Genomic DNA, 14,519 nt, shown 5'->3' with positions numbered 1-14,519 from the left:
AAAAAAAAATTTCGGACTTTATCTTATCTTCATGGTGAAAATGGCTACCGAATGCTATTTTTGTGTGAAAATTTTCGATTTTGTATTTTCCATTTTTAACTTTATTATGCTATAACTTTTTGAAAAATTAATGAATCATTACAATTTTTTTATGAGAAGTAGTATTTATATAGATCGTTCATTCGACATACTATTTTTTTAAATCGGACCATTTCCCTTAATCTAGGGGGGATTCAAAATGACAACTTTTTCACAAAAAATTGACTTTTTCAACTTAAATTTTGAAAGTGTTCCGGAAAGTCTGACACTTTTCTATATATATTAAATTAAAGCTATTGTAATCTACTTTATTATGTAAAAAAAAAAATTTCGGACTTTATTTTGTCTTCACGATGAAAATGGCTACCAAATGCTATTATTGTGTGAAAATTCTCAATTTTATTTTTTACATTTTTAACTTTATAATGCTATAACTTATTGAAAAGTGTATTAATCAATATAATTTTTTTATGGGAAATTCTATTTTTTAATAATCCCTTTTTCATTCGACATACTTTATCTTAATCAGGATATTAATAAGGAACTAGCAGTTTATGAAGCTTTTGGAATAATCCTTCAATTTTTTAAAATTAAACACTATCTAAAGATTTGCATCGAAGCGTTTTTTTTTTATAGTGATTTTAATCACTGTCAGATATCATTATACTTGATCCATCTATACCACGTCACCACTGTGCCGCGACCCCCCTGTGCTGGGTTTTTAAATACTACTTTAATTATAAAAAATTCTTTTCTGTATTTTTATGAATTATCTTCAATTTTGTTTTTTATTTAAAATACCATTTATTTTATAGTAAATAAATATAGTATATTATAAAAAAAGTTAATACCAATATATTAGGCATTTTTTATAAGTCGGGGAGTGTCCAGACATGGAGGACACCCCCCTAAAATACACCACTGAGTCTAAGTGTAAAAAATAAAGATAATAAAGTTTTACTCGAAACATATAAATTGACGTTTAAGCCATACACTAAGAACGTTTAAAAAATAAGGTGAACTGTACTAAAATCTATCATTAAACATTGTGATTTTTATATTTGTTAGGAGAAGAGGGTAAGAAAACGAATGTGGAATTATGATGAATTCAGTATTTCTCAAATAAATCACATATAGCAATACATCATTAATATTATAAAAGACTCTTACAGTACACTTTGTGACTTTGTAGTACTAACACGCGTTTATAGATTAACATAAAGTATTTAGATGTAATTTTTGAACATAAAAATGTTAGATATAGGTTTACTAAGAAAAATTTTTCTATTAAATATTCTAAAATTACAACTTAATACCTAATAATACTTAATAAGATACCTATTTCTTTATCAATAGTTTTGGTTTCAAAGTCTTAAAATGAGGGCAAGGGGTGCGAACGTCTCAGGAGCCTAGTCATTATTAGTTTGAAAGTTTTTTTTGTTCTAAAGTTTTTATGGTAACAATACTTTCCATAGAGGTCTCATTTCAAGGTAACGCCCTATAAGTTTTAATCCGGCCTTGTTTACAATAATTTTTGTCGTCTTTACCCATAGCCGAGGAAAGATAACAAAAATGACAATTTTCAGGAAAACTCATATTTGCCACTTAGAAGATTAAATTGTCCTGTCCTATTTTTGTAGTATTGTGAAACTGTTAAAAAGCTCAGCTAATGAACATTTCTTCCATCATGGACGTCTATCCAACTGTTATACTCCCGAGGAAATATAAGAAATACGGCACATCTGATCAATAAGATAATTTTTGCTGAGCTTGTTCGAACACTTCGCGAAATAACACTTACTCATCTAAGCCTAGGTAATTGAAAGTAATGAATACTAACAGACATTGTGTTATAACCACTCAGATAATTATAATAATATAATTAAATGCTCATTGTATTATAACTTGAAAAATGTCAAATTATTAAAATCAATTAAATATGTTCGAATTAATAATGAACATTCTAAATTTAGACTCTAATTAACAATCGAAGACCTCAATTTTTATAGAGACCTTAGGTCTAAAGTTTCCACTTATCCGGTTCTGGTTCTATTTGTTATAATATTTAGTTGTAGTTAATTAAAATTCAAATTTCAAGTGGATTGACCCGAAAAGAACTTGATAATTTATAAATAAAAAAAAATAAATATAAATAAAAAACTTATAGAAATAAAAAAGGTTTGAATTTATCGAATACCTATTCTGTATATTTAAATACTTACGAAACACTCCCTATATTAAATATCATCTGATATATACTTGTAAAACATTCTATATATTTATATTCACGTGATACATACTTATGAAATACTTTATATATTTTTAATACAGAATACATATTTACAATATATTATACATATAGAAACGAAATTTTTTTATTTGTTCAACACCTGTATAAAACAGAGAGGAGAACTGAAAACTAAAAAAAATTGAATGATGTAATTTTATTAATCAATTGTATGCTTCTTTTTATTATTATTTTGAAATATATTAATGATTTATTAATTTATAATTAATATATCACATATAAGTGTTAGAAAATGATAAAAAGTCGACTATTTTTGTCCTGTTTTAATTTTTTCTGACAAAAATATATTCTATCATTACCAAGTGTTGTACGTTGGTAGTGCCCCAACGTAGACACAAAAGTTTTACACAAATTAATTAATGTTTATATATATTGGCGACGAGTTCGTCGTTCAAGCTCTTCTCGAGTCCTCCCGTTGGATAAACTGATCAGCCCCAATCCCTCAAATTAGTGAACTACTAAAGGGGTAGAATTTAGACCCGTCAGCACAGTCTAGCTCAAAAGTAGCAGACTGAAGGGTGGCTCCTTGTCAGCCATCAGTTCAACTACCTTTTTACTATACCCACTAAAGGACGGTTAAGCCCAAAAACTAGTCAGCTCGTACACTAATTATTAAGATTGACTAAAAGACCAGTAGTCCAACCTTGACTCTAGCCGCACACACACACACAATTCTAAAAGCACGGTGATTATAAAATATTTGCGTTAAGTCCAGGTTTTTAAAATAGCTATTTTATTTAAGAAACGTATTAAACACAAAGTCAAAAAGGTAATATCAAAATGTTACACAAAACAAAATTAAATCGTACAAAGACACTCGCGTCTAACTTCCTGATACATAATGTCGTAACACAGGAAAGAAAAAATGGGTAAAATGATAAATGAGTGAAAGTGTAAATGTGTAACTGTGTGTACGAAGATGAATATGAGGAGGTGGTGCCTGCTGTCTAGGTATTCACGTGCGTGTTGTCGTACAGCAGTCACCGTGCTCGGCTGACACTCCGGGTTAGCTGTGGGTGTCGAAGGGCTGTTGTTATAGGAAGGGAGAATAAGAGTAACACCTAGGTATGAGGTGCAGACGAAGTGCAAGACACAAATACTGGGCGTACCAGATAAGGAGTATAACAAAGCACGAGGTGCAGACGAAGTGCAAGACACAAGTACTTTAGTTATTAGGAGAGGATAATGAAGTACGAGGTGCAGACGAATTGCAAGACAATAGTACTTCAGAGAGAGAACGGGGTAGCCGAGTATAAGGTGCAGACGAAGTGCAAGACACAAGTACTCTGAAATGTCGAGGAAAAGAGTATATAGGTTAGAAAAGGAATAAACAAAGACTTTACTTTAAACAGTAAGCCGGACAGCGACAAGCGAGTACTGAGACTGATGAATGACACAAGGCACTGGAGTCGACTGACGACGATGGTCAGGTCTATTGGGTTTTTATAATAATTACACTTATTGCCGATTTGGCAATAAATATTATTTGTTAATTCATCAGTCTCAGGCAGCGGATGTGCTGTCTGTATTTTATTAAAATAATTCTCACGATTATGAAAACGTGACACCATCACAATAACTTGACGATTTTTCGACAAAACGTCCAGTCTCGTCCAGCCCCCCTATACTTTTCGTGTTTCCCTTTTATATTCATTTTCCCACCTTTATTAATTTGCTTACCCTGCATTTCCCTTTTATATGGAATTATTATGTTGCTTAAGAGTTCAAAAATTGCTTACTACTATTGTAAAGCTTATAATATACTAAAATCGACGTAACTCAGTACTTCCTCAGCTATTTACTACACAAGGTTTATAATTTGTAGCACTTACATATTATTTTTTTAGGTTTTAGGGATAGTTAAGTATTAAATTTGTTTCAGATAACCACTGAGTTTAAATGTCTGTTAATGTAAAGAGATATTTTTGTGATCAGTTAGTAAAAATTGTTGATACTTTGATTGTATTTGAAAACTTAAGAAGACATAAAATTTACAAGTTTTATGAAGCCGTAGAAATGTTCAACTTTTAAAGAAGCCTTAGAAATATTCAAACTTTAAAGAAGCCATAGTAATGCTCAATTTTTAAAGAAGCCATAGAAATGTTCAACTTTTAAAGAAGCCTTAGAAATATTCAAACTTTAATGAAGCCATAGTAATGCTCAATTTTTAAAGAAGCCATAGAAATGCTCAACTTTTAAAGAAGCCATAGTAATGCTCAACTTTTAAAGAAGTCATAGAAATGTTTTTATCTTTAAGAAGCCATTAAAGTATTAAATAGGTTAAATATTTCTTCATTTCTTACACTTAATATTATTACGAAGTAGTAGACATATTAATTAATTTATTAGAAATGCTGCAGAATTTCAAGATATTTGTTTACATTACTAAACTAAGAATTTTTTAATTTTTGACAGCGATTTGTAATCTTTGACTAGATTAAATTCAGGTTCTTTTAGTGTATTGATCAGCAAAATTAGTCTAGTGAGAATAAGGAATTTTAAAGTTAGATTCAAAAGAAAACGCTCATCATGGTAAACTTTGCACCAAAGTTAAACGGTCAACAAATATATCAAGAATTTATTTACTGTCATTTAATTTCTCATTTTGCTCAAGAATACCTATTTTCTTATAAATTTACAGTAAATAGTAATAATACAATTTCCTGGCTGCATATTAATCTTAATAATACTATTTTACTAAAGAAATATTGAAAATTTTTATTACTTTAAAATTGATTTAAAAACTGTTATTAGCTGAGACAGAAACATAAACCAAAATATCAATAAATTGAAAAATAGAAACCCTACCAAAACCGAAATCCAAACGTAACCCAAAAAAAAAATTTCTATTTAAAAATGTAAATTTCAAACTTGAGGTTGAGATAAAAGTTATGGTAACAAATTTAACTTTTTTTATTGTAAAGTTTAAAAAAAATCAACTTTAAAATAGGTTAAAATTGATATTTTGCACTGATTATTATAAATCAAAATCTGTAATCATTTAAAAACATTTTTTTTGTGGTTTTAATTATTTTTTTATCGTAATAAATCATTTTAAAAGAAATATTAATGATTTCTATGTAACTCTTGGTTGGGTTGCTGGTTTTTTTTCTATAGTAATGGATAAAATTACTAGAGAAATACAAGGAGAAGTGTCGTGGTGCAGGTTGCTCGCTGACAATATAATGTTAATAGGCGATTATGTCTTGAAGAAAAGGAATTAAGAATGAGTCGGTGTAAGACAGAGTATATAGAGAACAAGTTTGACAAAGGAGAACACGAAGTAGAGGAAATGAGTAAATTAGTAACAATAGACGAGGACGTGATAGGAGAGATGGAAAGTTTTAAGTATTTAGGATCAGTTGTGCAAAAAAACGATGGTGTTGACGAAGATGTAAGACATTGGTTTAAGTGCGTGTAGGTGAAGTGGAGAGAAACATATAGAGTGTTATGCGATAAGAGAATTCCAATGAGGCTGAAAGGTAAGTTCTATAGAACTGTAGTGAGACTAACTATGATGCATGGTTCAGAATGTTGGTCCGTTGACAAGAGAATAGAGCAGAGTAACAGAGATGAAAATGCTTAAATGGATGAGTGGAGTAACTAGAGAAGATAGAATAAGGAACGAACGTGTAAGTGGGAGTATAGGTGTAGCGTCAATTGTGGATAAAATGAGAGAAAGTAGATTTAGATGGTTTAGTCATGTTATGAGGAGAGGAATCGGAAGCTGTAAGAACAGTTATGGAAATGAATGTTGAAGAAGAGGTAGAGGAAGACTAAAAAAGAGATGAAGGGATGTAATTGAATGCGATTTGAGGTCAGATGAGTGTGCGTTAACGATGTTTATAATGTTAATAATGTGAAAGTTTAGGATAAGGGATGCTGACTCAAGTAATTGTGATAAAGACGAAGAAAAAGAAGAATTATTATAATAAGTCATTTTCTAAGAAAATATTCAAATTTAAATTTTGATCTCGTGTTGTTACGTATTAATATTATCGGACTTGTTTGTAATAATTTAATTTCTTATTTAAATAAAATGGTGTTGGACCTCGTAAGAATATGAACATTGTTGGTCAAAAAAGTATTGAACAATTCAACCAACAAAGCTGAAAAATATCCTAACTACGTGACACTATAGTTTAAAATTTTTGTTGAATTAAACACCATTTTGTTAAAATGGTCTAATAAGCTATCTGCATAGCATTTTAATAACTATTTTTTTTTTTTTTGAAGTGAAACTTCTTTATAGAGGGTCCGAAAAAATAAAAAAAGTTATCGAGCGTTACGGTTGGTTCTAAAGTATATTTTATATTATAATTTAGCACTGCATTTTTGAAAATTAAAACAATTTTATTTAAAATGTATTAAATTAATTAATTTTAAATAATTTTGATTTTGCATAAAAAAATTTTAAAGAACCACAATAGATGCAATTTTCATGCGATGTATTCAGAACGAAAGAAGTCAAACTTCATCCGCGCGTACTCGTAACACACTCTGTTTTTTTTAATTTTCTAAATATTTAATTTTAATGTATAAATACTATGATACAAATATGTTAAAAGACCTAATGTACTCAATTGTATACATAAAAAAAAAAAAATGCATAAAAAATTAATATTTATAAACTTTTATTGAGCTTTTAAAAATAATTTAACAAATTTAATATCCAATTATATGATAATAAACTATATACAATATGCATTTTATTTAGCTTATTTATACTCATATAAAGATTAAAAATGGAACTATTACAGAAAAAAGTATAAAGATTATAAGAAAGTAAGTTTTAGTGTCAATAATTATTACATTAATTTATAACAAATAAAAATTTCATTGATTAAAATAAATAATTTAATAAAAAGGTGAATATAATTTTATAAATATTTAAGATAATTCATCATTAACATTTTGACTTAGACTTTTTAATAATTATAAATAAAACTACACATAAAATTACTAAAACTAATAGAAATAGAAATCTTCACATTGAATAAAAAATAACAACTTCCGAGTTTATATTTTAAATAATCATATTTCTACTAAATCCCCCCCCTAAAAAAAAAATTATATACTACATAAAAAAAATATAATATTATAAACATAAATTTTCATACAAATACAACTTATATATCACAGATAATTTATGTTTAGCTAGTATTCTAAACAGAAAAATAAACCTTTTATCTATGTTTATTTAATATTTAAATAACATTTTGATCTTTTTTATTGAAACTTGTGTTGAGTAGAATTATAAACAATGGTTAATAATTATTAAGTTAATAAAAGTTAAAATCCTATTTGTTTTCAATAATATTCGTCTATATCTATATACAAATACATATAAATTTTTTAAGTTGTCACAGTGGTCAAAGTTTTTAACTTCAATAAATTAATAGGATATATAAATTTGTTTTAGAAACATTTTACATAAATTATTCATATTTAGTTCATACATAATAAAGAAAAATATTATTATGTTAATACTTATAGTTCAATATTTGTTCGAAAAATTGATTATTCCAAATGATCAAGTAAACAATATAATCACAAACAAATTATTTAGGTATAATAATTAAAAAAAATAGTGTAAAATATTAAGGGAACACATAAAATAAAAGTACTTAACATACTTAGAAATATAAATATTATGTGCACTTAAAATAGTTTCTATTTATTATATTTATACATTAAATTGAAACATTGATGGAGCTGTTCTTTTTAAAATAAAAGGTTTGAATGGATATTTAGAACATTGTATTATATCTGATCTTAACACTGGTGGCCCACCAGGGCGCTCAATAATACTATCTCTTTTTAAAATATCTGTTGGTCTTACTTGAAGTTCAATAACTTTTTTATTAGGACCATTTGATGATGTTTGTTTGGTTATATTCACTTTTTGTGAAATTTCAAATTTTGGTACATCTACAATTAGTTTTTTTGGAGTTAGGATTTGTTCAATTTGAGATCTTCTAGGTGGTAGAGGTGGAGCCATCCTTCTTGGTGGTATTGGAGGTTTGAAACTAGTATCAAGCTTAGTATGTCGTGGTGGTACAGGTGGTACATCATTAAAATGTTTACTGTTAGTAAATGATATTGGTGCAAATACAGAATCATCCGCTTCTCTTTTATCCATTTGAATAACTAAAGAGCTTGATGAGCTTAATTTTCGTCTACCCTGAACATCCAAATCTTTAGAAGATGCAGAAGGAATACGTATTTTAGTTTTTAACCCTGGTGATTTCAGATTTAATTCAGGCCATTTACGCGGATATTTTGGTAATTGTTTGCAATTTCTAGGTTCAATTTCTAAAGATTTTTCATACAAATAATTACTAATATCAGTATCTTTAGTATCATTAAATGGATTTAAGTTTTCCAAGAAATTCTTTATTTTAGGTTCAACATTTAAACAATAAGGTTGATTTTGGTATTGTTGAATTTCAGCAATAATTTCAGCAACTTTTCGCCGTTTATTAAAATTAATTAAATTAGGACTATTAGTTAAGCAATCTGGGTTACCTTCTTCAATATGTAAAATATTTGTAAGGTACATACCAATAAAAGGAACACATGGTGGATTAATACTTCTTAATTTGTCTTGGTATTTCCTAAAATGATTGTTACTCAATTCACGAGCTTCTTCTAAAGCTTTATCAAGCCTAGCATTAACAGCTTGGAATGTAATCTTAAGACGAAATACTGCAGCTGAACTCATGGCTGATAAAACTCCCAAAACTCCATTAAAGTTATTTAACTCATCTAAAGCCATCATCACTTCAATGAATCGTGAAACAATAGCCACTCTTTCTTCAAAATTTTCACATTCAACTACAGCTTTTTCAATCCATCGACTGAAATTTGTTGTACGCTTTATTAATCTTAGTAAATGAGGTGAATTAAGTTCTTTATCTTTTTTTGTCCACACCGAACCCACCAATTCAGATGGTTTTACAGCCCTATAATTTTCTGATTCTATAAGAGTTAATTGTCTAGCAAACTCAATTGGGTGAACATATAAAATATTGAATTCTTCATTAACATTAAATTCCATGTGTACTTCAACTGGAGGCGGAGGAGAATTAAAAGCAAATGTTATTTCTTTTTGTGATTCGGTATTTTTTCTTTGTAGAATTTTAACAACAGAGTCGGCCCATTTTTTCATTGATTTCCCATTAATAGAATCTAAAAAAATATGTAGCTTATCTAGCAAACTGGGATCTCTTTGATAATCATAATAGTGATAGTCTACCCAATGTCTTATTACATTAAGTACCCTAAATTGGACAGGAACCAAGTATTCTTTTTTGAATCTTTTGCTTTCATCTCTTAAACTTATTGTGTCCATTTTAATACCAAATGGTTCAGGTATATTATATCTCTCAATAAGAAGATCTAAGAGTTCATGAGGAGAACAAAAACTTCGATATGTTGTTAGAAAAGTTCGTACAAACTTTGGATCAGCATAAATATGATATGTCAGTCGTTCCACAAGTTTTACAAGAGTAGCGCCTTTTATAAGAGGTACACCATTATTTTCTTTTTCTTCAAAAATTATATTAGATCGTGAGTCTGGCTCAACAAACCTATATTCATCAATTGATGGTAGGCGTAAAGGAAATTTTTTATCTTCATCAAGTAAAATACTATTTAAAGTTCTATCTAACATACTTTTTGTATTAAGCATAACTAAATCAGCCATCCAATTGGCTTTATCTTGAAAACTGCTAGCTACTAAAATTATGGGAGGTTGTAAACGAGGTGCTATTTCAAAAGAATGTTTTGTGTCTTCAGTGTCTTCTCTGTCAATAATTTCTACCTTCCGGATAAAAAACTTTTCTTTCAATTTAAACTCAGACATACTACCAACAAGTTGTGAGCTAACTGATACTGATGTTCTTCTATTATTAGACTTACACAAAATAAGAACTCCATCAAATAAAATTGCCTTTCTTTCTGAACAACGTTTTCCACCACTTGAAACCTTGATAAGTACTCCTTCACGAATAAATTCTGTACAACACTGTCCCATATCTTTACCATCCCAACCATCTATGGCTTTTTGCATTTCATTCAACTTTTCAATAGCTAATAACCGTCTAGGTGTTGCATTAATTTTAAGTCCAAATTCTTTGACATTATCAGGTAAATTTACTTTGTTTGCAGCAGCTGTCATCTGTAACTGTAAAGGTTTCAACATACCTTCAACTTGCTCTAAGCATTCCTTATCTAACTGCGATGGAGAAAGTTGATGTAATATCTTGATGTATTCAAAATATAGAATACAATGCCATAAAGGTAAAAGTAGTAACTTAGGAAAATAATATTTCACTGCTTCTTTAAAGCCATAACCAGCAGATTGTAGTAAATTTGAAACTTCTGGTTTTCCAATTAAATTCCAAAATACACTACGACACTGACTTTTAACTATATCATTGGCATAGCGAGCAAATACATCAAACTCTGCTGCTTCTGCTAACTCTTCAATACAACAACCAACAGTAGCCGATTTATCTTCAGCAATTTCTAATATATCTTCAATAGAGCTTAAAAATAATCCTGTGGCTTTACATATATCAGTAATGTTATTAAACATGCTATCTAACTCTAGACTACTGCCAGATGGTATTATGCGATCAATCTCTTCTTTAAATATTTTTAAAATTAAATGTAAATCCCTTATATGCTGACGTTCATCATGCATTAAATCTCTAATAACTTCTTCATATGTAGTTGATGTTCTCTGAATTTTATCAATACCTAAATCAGACAAGTTTAAGTCACCATTATCATCATGTTGGCCAAATAAATCCATTAAAACTTTGTCTCCACATAATGCAACTCGGAGATCTTGAAATCCAATTTCTACACGATGAATATTTTTGACATAATTACCAGCCAGTTTCAGTATATCTGCTGCAATATATTCCAATACAGCAGTTGTATATAGAGCAACTTGATAATCTAATTTGTATTGTAAAATTTCTTTTTGAATTAGAATATGAATTTTATCTGTTGGTAATACAAGAGGATTTTTTTTTTTATTTTTTTCTAAAGCTTCTTTTGCATCTCTTATAGCCCATTTGTCAATAGGTTTTGGAAAAGACCGTTTTACTTGATCTTCAATATCTTGTACAGTATGAGGTGAAGAAGAACGTAAAGTTAATATTTCAAGGCATTGTATTACAAGCATTTCTACATATTCCAATGCTTCATCGCTTGCTTTTAACGAAGGATGTACTTGTTCGGTGACTTTTTTCAGAGATCCAATTAACAACCCTTTCCATTTTGCTGGATTACACTGTATATTTATGCACTTTTCAATTTCCGCCTTGGTTAGCGAAAGTGAGACCATTTGATAATAAGGATAAAAATAATATATTAAATTTAAATGTATAGAAAAAAAAAATTAATAATAATTGAATCGTAAATAACACTCATTATTTATATTGTGTTATCAAAGTTTGTTATCACTATATTCAGTGTGGTATACATTAAAAAAATTTAACTCATAATATCTCCAAAATAATATTCCAATCATAGTACAATGCTGTATAATTCATATGAAAAATAACCATTAATTTAATTCTACAATAATAAATATATATATATATATATATATTTTAATAATATTTATTATATATATAAATATTTATTAAATTTTTACAGGGCCAAAAATCTTAATTTTGGAGTGGGATCATATACAAACTTGTCGAATTAATACTCGTTATATAATTGTAATAAGCCAAAAAAAAATTTTAATTGCTTAATTTAAATTAATAATAATATTTAGTTTTTAAACAAAATTCAATAAAAAAACAAACTCTATTGTTATTTTTTAAAGAAAAAAGACATTTTTCTTTTAATAATAATCTTATAAAAAGAAATTACAATTTAGCCAAAAACGAGAAAATGCTGGCCACATGAGCAAGAAATGATTTGCTTGAGAGCTTTTCGTATAAATATTAAAGTGACTTAGAAATAAATATAACAAGTTGTCTATATTATGTCAGATTTTCAATATCATAAAATCAATATATATTACAAAACAGTAATTAAATAAAAAAAACGTATTTGACTAGTATTACCCCAACACAAAGGTAATGCTAAATGTCTATTGAAATATATAGGAAATTCAATTTTAGTATAATAAAATTACACAAATAAATAAAAATTCAATATTGTGAATGCATAGCCCTTTTAATAGTACATCAATTTAATTAATATTTATATTATAATTTAGGATTTTTGGAAATGAAACATTAATATGTTAATTACATTATGTCAATGTTACAAGTTTATTAAATATAAATTTATTTTGTTAAATAAATTAAAAATAATAATATATCAGGCGCCTATTCAGGATCAATATAGGGATAGTAATAGACAAAATTTGTAATAGTTGTTAAATTATATACATTGTATCTATACCCAATTTAAAATTTCGGAGTGTTAGAACTCCTAAGACTTTATTACTCCTTTAGTATAGTCTTGACTTAAAATCAACCTATTCCAATAAGTGGAACCATTCATCATCATTTTTAATACAATAATTAATTCTTTGCATAACTATTTATACACATACATTTATGTCGGAAAAAAATGTGATAGAAATTTTTACAATTAAAATCAAGACTAATAATTTAATGACATCTGTAGTCCAAGTATACAAAACACTGATTTATTATTTTTAATAACTATTACTTTTTTGTTGCTGTAGCAATGTGTCGTTTGTTGAAAATTTATTACGCCATGATGAACGATCTCTGCGATGATTATTCGACTTAATGAGAGGCATGACGTAAATCATGCCTCATCACTTTATTGAAAATTCGAAATATTAATTTTTTTTGCAAGGAATTCTAAAGGACAAATGTACATAAATATTTAGACCGGGATCAGTATTTTTGTGACAAATTAATAAATGATACTATAGATTTACATGGAATAATGTATGGGATCATATGTGAACGTCCCATTAAGAGATTTTTAAGAGATCGCCAACATTATTCATTCAAGTGACGATTCTCATTAATTCCTGGTATTGACAGTTTATTGTAATTTGATTTTTCACCACCTACTCTTAAACAAATTTATGTTTTTGTGTTGATCAATTAATTTATTTGTCAAGATTGTTAGAAAGTTTTTTTTAAGTTAATCATAGATTATGTATAATATTAAATTGGTTTCAGGCAAATTACAGTGGCGCGCACAGGAATTTTTCATGTGGGGGATGATAAAATAACAAAACTTTTTAATATTCTAAAAACATGATTATAAAAACTCTTGAATACTTAATGAAAAATACTTTTCAATTAGATCAATCTAGATTATTTTTTTAAGTTCTGGAAACGACACTGCTTATCCCCCTTAATTGCACAACAGTCATACTAAATTAAATAAAGATTACAATCCCATATTTTACACAAAAACGAAATACAATAAATAGTTAAACAAATTTTTTGTTTCAATATTTAGTAGTTAACATCACAATTATTACATGGAAAAATTGTATTATTTACAATTACATAATGATCATTGTTTTAAAGTTTTAAAAATAAGAAAAAATGTACTTATTAAAATAATTCTCTTATATCACTTGGCATTACTTATCTTTTTATTATAATTTAGCCATATCTTATAAAATACCACAATACACTTGTACAACATATACAATAAATAATAACAACAAAAAAGTTGTTTAAATATAAAATTTTAAACTGTATAATATTCTTGAAATTTATTTAATTTCCAAAGAAATAAAAATGTGTCCATAAAAACAAAATGTATGTAAAACAAACATATACAAGATATAAATGTTGATAACACATGGAAATAACAAAACATACAATAATAAAATTTACAATTTTTATAATTTACATCATGAAAGCAAATTTTGTTTTTAATTTTAACACGAATACACAATTAATCAATTGATAATAAAGAAATAATTTATTGTTTTACAATAAAAACAAATAACTTTTTACAGACCAGTCAAAATTTACAGATACTGTATTTAATAATTATTATTGCTTATAAACTATGAAATAAAAAAATATATAATATTAATATATAAATATACGTAAACATAATTTTTTTGTACCGCATAACTGGTAATAAATAAGAACAAAATATTTATTTTATAATTTATATATTATTAAATAAA

General features: G+C 27.3%; 1 protein-coding gene across 1 annotated transcript; it reads right to left on the bottom strand.

Annotated features, from left to right (window-relative positions):
• Positions 1–7,533: 7,533 nt before the first annotated feature.
• Positions 7,534–11,804, bottom strand: LOC126895152 (protein son of sevenless-like). The gene has a single exon (XM_050666691.1). It carries the CDS (start codon positions 11,706–11,708, stop codon positions 8,034–8,036), a length of 3,675 nt encoding a protein of 1,224 aa, XP_050522648.1. The 5' UTR covers positions 11,709–11,804; the 3' UTR covers positions 7,534–8,033.
• Between the last annotated feature and the right edge of the window lie 2,715 nt (positions 11,805–14,519).

Source organism: Daktulosphaira vitifoliae, unplaced genomic scaffold, assembly GCF_025091365.1.
Source record: "Daktulosphaira vitifoliae isolate Bord-2020 unplaced genomic scaffold, ASM2509136v1 Scaffold_1, whole genome shotgun sequence".
Classification (NCBI taxonomy): Eukaryota; Metazoa; Arthropoda; class Insecta; order Hemiptera; family Phylloxeridae; genus Daktulosphaira; species Daktulosphaira vitifoliae.
The sequence above is the reverse complement of the archived record's forward strand: the minus strand, read 5'-3'. Positions and strand labels throughout refer to the sequence as shown.